Source organism: Thamnophis sirtalis, unplaced genomic scaffold (genome assembly GCF_051295495.1).
Source record: "Thamnophis sirtalis isolate CommonGarterSnake01/CBP01778 unplaced genomic scaffold, rThaSir2_p1.2 scaffold_3, whole genome shotgun sequence".
In the NCBI taxonomy this organism is placed as follows: Eukaryota; Metazoa; Chordata; class Lepidosauria; order Squamata; family Natricidae; genus Thamnophis; species Thamnophis sirtalis.
In genome coordinates, this window is record NW_028261383.1 from 7,394,175 (window position 1) to 7,400,281 (window position 6,107).

The window sequence follows — 6,107 nt, forward strand, 5'->3', positions numbered from 1 at the left end:
CCCGACCAACACCGACTGCGACCTGTCCGAGAGGTAGGAGGAGAACAACTGCAAAACAGTGCCTCCAACCCCCACCTCCCACAGTCGTCGCAGAAGGATACCATGGTCGATGGTATCGAAAGCCGCCGAGAGGTCAAGGAGAACCAGGATGGACGCATGGCCTCCATCTCTGGCCCTCCAGAGATCATCGGTCAATGCGACCAAAGCGGTTTCTGTGCTGTAACCGGGTCTGAAGCCGGACTGGAAGGGGTCAAGGTAGCTCTCTCTCTCTCTCTGTTTCGTTAGATGCTGGGCTGATCTGATCTAAGTGTCGTGAGCTATTGTAAGTTTTGCAACTGCTAGCAAACTTTGAATACTGGACTGATTATATGATACTGGACTATGTTTTTTGGATTATCCCTTAAATGAAAGACATTGATGACTGATTGTCTTATTCGTGTATGACTTGGACTGTTTGATGGACTCTGATACCTCTATTTCCACGAAAGTAAAAGCCTATTTAAATTGCAGTGTCTCTGTATGCTGGTTTGTGTGTTCTCCAGCACAACTCTCACAATGCTTCGCTGAACATACTCTCTCTCCCAATGGAGAGTTTACCTAACAATATCAATTTTTGGATGAGAGTTGACTAAGAGCAGGAAAATGACAGCTGCAGCTTCTAGTTATCTTGGCTGTATGTCACAGTGGCTTATGGTTTCTTTCAAAGAATCTTCCCAGTTCTTGCATGGTGGACATTTAGGTGTCTATCCAAACTTCAGCACACAAAATCAACTGATAAGGTATTAAGTAACCATCCATTCTGATAATATGTCCCCTCTCCCCCCCCCATTTCATTTGGGCTCTGATAATCTAATAAGGAGCTGATTAGAGCTTGATCCTTGAAGAAATACTTTTACCCTTGTTATGTGGCTTCTTTGCCCACCACAAAGTTCAAATCACCAGATAACTCAGGCAAAAAAAAAAGGTGGGTAAGTCTATTTATAGGGTAGAGAAACAAATGTGTCCTACATTTGGAATATGTGTAATATTTGTAATATTTAAATTATGAAAACCTATTAATCAAGCCTACTAAAATGACATTTTTGGAAAAAAAAGATTTGTAAAAGTCATTTTTTAAATTTTATTTTGACATCAAATGTTCTTTGGTATTCAGATCTGGCCTAAAAATGATAATGTAGCATTTCGGGCTGAAGATGCAGACCAGCAAGCCAGCACTGGAGGCCAAGATGGAGAAGACCTGAACAGCCACCATGTACTTCCCCTTAGTGCTTATATAGGCTGGCACAAAGGACACCCAGACACTGCAGAAGACCAGCATGCTGAAAGAGATCAACTTGGCTTCATTGAAGGCCCCAGGGAGATTCCTGGCCAGGAAAGCCACTGTAAAGCAAATAGCAGACAAGAAGCCCATGTATCCAAGGGCCACATAAAACATGGTGACAGAGCCTTGATTGCATTGTAGGATGATCTCTCTAGGTTGAGAGTACATGTCTGAATCAGGAAATGGAGGGAACGTTCCCAACCAGATGCTGCAGATGACAACTTGGAGGCCAGAACAAGAAAGGACAATGGAATTGGCCAAGCTTTTCCCCAACCATCTCTGCACTTTATTCCCTGGTTTTGTGGCCAAGAAGGCTAACACCACTGTGATCGTTTTGGTCAAGATTGAAGAAATGGCAAGTGAGAATATAATGCTGAAGGCTGTTTGTTGGAGGAGGCAGGTTACCTTCCTTGGCTGGCCAATGAATAGGAAAGAGGTCAAGATGGAAAGCAGGAGGGAGATCAGGAGAATGTAGGAGAGGTCACGGTTGTTGGCTTTGACAATTGGTGTTTCCATGAATTTAATGAAGATCCCCAAACCAAAACCTGTGGTTAAAGAGAGGAACAAGGCAATGGCAATCAGGATGATCCCCAGATTTTCCTTATAAGAAAGATAGCTTTTAATCTTGGGAATACAGTGAATTCGATTGGTGTTTGGATGTTGATCTTCTGGACATTTGATACATTTGTCGGCATCTGAAAAAGAGCAAGAATAGGATCTCCCTTTAACATGTCCTTTAATAAAATGCTAAATTGCTTCTCTCCATTGCTTCTTTTCCTACCCTCAAATGCTTTGGAGAGTAGCTTGATTCCCTCTTCTTTGTGACAGCCTCTGAGATATGGGAACATTATCCTGTATCTTTATCCATAATTTGTAACCCAGTTTACTTGATCAGAATACCAGATTAATTTTTTATAGTTCAGTATGAAATAAATGCATATTTTATGCATTTATTAAGTTGTATATTCAAAGGGATGGGGCCCGCTGACCAAGTCTTCAAAAATGCATGCTCGTGGAAAATATCAGGTTCATTCTCCTTCCAAATAGACTTTCTCCTGCCATCACCTACCTTCCAGGGTGGAGATGCTTCCTTCTGCACATGGGTGACAATTGTAACAGCAGATAGGCTTCCCTTCCTGAGCCACCTTCATGAATCCAGGAGAACAACTTTCCACACATCTGGAAGTGGGCAGGGGCTGGTTAGAGAGAGAAAGAAATAACATCCACAACATCATTTATTGTATTTCTTAAACAGGTAAAAAGAAAAGTTGGGTATCTCCAATTCAAGGCTTAGCTTTGCTAAATTTGAAGTCTCAAAAAAAAAAAAAAAACCTTGGAGCTCATCAAAATGATTCAGTTGTTTGTTGCCTATTAATTCTCTCTTCTAAAGTTTCTCACCCACAATTTTTTACAGAATACAGAATAACAGAGTTGGAAGGGACTTTAGAGGTCTTCTAGTCCAGCTCCTTGCTCAAGCAGGAGGCCATACCATTGTGGACAAATAGATGTCCAATTTCTTCTTTAAAATCTCCTGTTGTAGAGTAGCCACAACTTCTGGAGAAAAGCTGTTCTTACTGACAGGAGATTTCTCCTTAATTCTAGCTGGGATCTCTCTTTGATAAGTTTCCATCTGCTACTTCTTGTCTTGTCTGCTGATGTTTTGGAGAATAGGTTGACACCTTCTCTGTAACAGCCCGTCAAATATTGGGAGACTGCTATAATGTCGCCCCTAGTCAGAGGTGGGTTTTTCCCGGTATGGTACAGCAAAAGAGATAGTGAAAATCTGGTGGATTGGACCGGTAATAGCCACACACCTGGACCTTAGTCAAAAGCTTTTTTTAAAAGCCCCTTTTACCTGCCAGTTTAGGCAAAAGAAAAGAAGTATTAAAAATTAAAAGAGAGAGGGAGGGAGGGAGGAGGGAGGGAAGGAAGGGAAGGGAAGGGAGAAAGAAAGAGAAAGAAGAATAAAGAAGGAATCTCACTTTTTAGCAGGGATTCAGCCAAGGAGAAAAACAAATGTTGTCACTTTAAATCAGAACTGAGCATGCCTGGCTGTGGAATTCTCGGAGTTGAAGAGCACAAGTCTTAATGCTGCAAACTTTAAATTAAAATCTGCTTTAAATTGAAAAGCTGCTCAAAAGGAAGTTTGCAAAGTGACATTCAGCAGTTTGTTTCTGGGTCAACTGAACAACAAACTGGATAAAAGGTAGGATTCTTATATGGTTCTATGTGTTTGAAGTTTTGGGGTTTGTGCAATATGGGCTTTGTGTTTTTAAAAGGGTTTGGATTATTCTCTGCTTGTGAATGGAGCTAAACTTTCTATAGGTTCATGATCTCTATCTGGCAGGAATGTGGAATGAGCCTTTCTGGGAGTAATAGTTTATTGGGGGAGAGGGTTGGTTTCTTCCCACAGAGGGAAGGAGGGGAGAAAGAAAGAAAGAAAGAAAGAAAGAAAGAAAGAAAGAAAGAAAGAAAGAAAGAAAGAAAGAACAAATGAACGAATGAACAGCACGGCAATTAGGGCTAGACGACTACTCAGAGGTCATCTAGTCCAATCCCCTGCTGCAGCAGGAAACCTTACATTGTCTGGATTATTTTGGTGCCGCTAACAGAGAGGAAAATCGCCAGAAAGGAGAAGGAGTTTACTACGACAAGGCTGCCATGCCTTGACTTATGACTACAATTGAGCCCAAAATTTTGGTTGCTAAGCAAGAGCATTGTTAAGTGAGCTTCACCATATTTTACCCAATCCATGACATCTCCTGGTGAGTGACATCAAGTTGGCCATGCCCACCCAGTCACATGACTGCCAAGCCATGCCCACAGAATAGCCCATGCCCACAGAATAGGTAGTATTTGAAAACCACCCCTACTCCAAATGTTCTTTTTGTTAGACCAGACATTCAAAGTTCCCAAAACTGTTGATCATTTGGTTGAGCCTCCAGTCCCCTTATCTTCCTTGCTCCTCTTCTCTGCATTCCTTCTAGAATCTAAGGTTCTTTATAGTTTACATTTCCAATGTACATGCTCAAGATAAAGTTGGATGAATTTTCTGCTTTGGTGAAATGATTCATGTTGCCCCACAATTTAAATCTCGCTGCCTTGCAGAAAACTGATAGAATGGAATAGTTAAGGATACTTTTCTCAGACACCTGAACATGTAACCAATGAATATGTTTCCTCTCTGGGAAAACAGAGATGGCATTCCTGTCCCAACTCTGGAATTCTCTTGGTAAGACCTTCAGAAAGGATAGATAAAAGCCTTTTCCCCACCTTGTTCAGCATTTCCATCTTTGCAGTAGCATTTTGCTTGATCATCAACTTGAAATCCGAGGATCCCTGCCTTTCTAAACTCCCAACAGTCACTTTGCTGACAGACATATTGGAGAAAATCATCCAATTCACAATGTCCAGGTCTGCTACCAGCACTCCATTCTCATTCAAATATACCCCATCAATACAATTATTATAAAACTGAGAGGTTTGAAGGAAAGAATGAAGCTGGAATGGAAGAGAAAATGAGAAATGTTACATAAACAAAGAAAGTTCTCTGGCAAGACATCTACATTTGAGCTGGAATGAAGACTCTGTACTGAGGAATACAGAATAAAAATCTTGTTAAAAGGAAGCAAAATGAGAAGGATGGTGAACTTTACCTCTTCTGTTTCATAATTGTCACTGGAGATTTGGCAAACCAACTGATGAGCTGATGATGTCCAAAATTAAAACCTCTGAAGGAAATGGATATGCAAAAGCACACAGAAGGAATTTTGCCAATGGAGCCAAAATTAAATGCCCCACACAGAAACAATCCTTTTAACAACTGGTGTGCAGGTCAATGGGCAGATAGGAGGAGAAAAATCTTTGCTCACTGTGAGAATGACTATGGGGGCCTTTGCTATACTAGCAGACTGTGCTTATGAAACTCTGCATTGATGTGATAGATGCACCACTTGGCGTGGAGAAGAGACCCCAGATCTTCACTGTGAAAGATGATCCCTCTTACTAGCTAAAGTCACCATTAGAATTATATGGTACATATAAGAAATATTTAGAATAGGATAGGATGAATAGTATAGTGCTGTGGTCCAGCAGGATCCGGTTGAGCTGCTGATGGACTCGGATAGCTAGGAACCATATGAGTCTGCCATGGAAGATATGGAGGACCCTGGGCAGGGTTCAGATTCAGAGCAGGGACCAGAGAGGCTGGTTGGCCACCAGGAGGCGCCTGAGGCATGGAGCAGTGGGGAAGATCAAAGGCAGTTTGTCCCTGATGCTAGATTGAGAAGAGCTGAGAAACGGAAACAGCAACTCCGTAGGCAGACTCACAGAAGATGATTAAGCACAGATGGTTGTTGATTGGCCCCTCCCAAGAGAGATTATAGGTGAGCCGTTAGGAGGGGACATTTGCAGGAAACAACCATTTGAATTAGTAGTTAATAAAATCTATCCATGTATTCTAGCCGTGTCTGTTTGTTTGGACTGTCTGTGTTGCTTCGTTTGAACTATCTGCGTTGCTGCAGAGCTACTGTATTGAACGTGAGTTGCCTGGGCCCTCAGCCAAAGGATTCGTTATCTCAGTAATTGAACAGTGGCAAACAGCCAAGCCTGTGTTCTGGTGTATTCACAGGCCGGTGGGTCAGAATAATATAGTATAGTATAGTATGGTGTGGTGTGGTGTGGTGTGGTGTGGAGTGGAAAGGAATGGAATGGAATGGAATGGAATAGAATAGAATAGAATAGAATAGAAGTGTTGGAAGGGACCAATCCTTTGCTTAGGCAGGAA

At 41.9% G+C, this 6,107-nt stretch overlaps 1 protein-coding gene across 1 annotated transcript; it reads right to left on the minus strand.

The window, feature by feature from the left end:
• Positions 1–1,120: 1,120 nt before the first annotated feature.
• On the minus strand, positions 1,121–4,714 carry LOC148047088 (vomeronasal type-2 receptor 26-like). Its single transcript, XM_087707739.1, has 3 exons — positions 4,595–4,714; positions 2,391–2,517; positions 1,121–2,016 (listed from the first exon to the last, which is right to left on the minus strand). Exons 1-3 carry the CDS (start codon positions 4,700–4,702, stop codon positions 1,121–1,123), a joined length of 1,131 nt encoding a protein of 376 aa, XP_087563865.1. The 5' UTR covers positions 4,703–4,714.
• Positions 4,715–6,107: the final 1,393 nt, after the last annotated feature.

Excerpts from the sequence above, each read along its gene's own strand:
- LOC148047088 (XM_087707739.1), bottom strand. The coding sequence starts at position 4,702 with ATGTCTGTCAGCAAAGTGACTGTTGGGAGTTTAGAAAGGCAGGGATCC. Across the intron at positions 2,518-4,594 it reads AGATGGAAATGCTGAACAAG|CCCCTGCCCACTTCCAGATG; the intron begins GTGGGGAAAAGG and ends CTCTCTAACCAG. Across the intron at positions 2,017-2,390 it reads AAGCATCTCCACCCTGGAAG|ATGCCGACAAATGTATCAAA; the intron begins GTAGGTGATGGC and ends GCTCTTTTTCAG.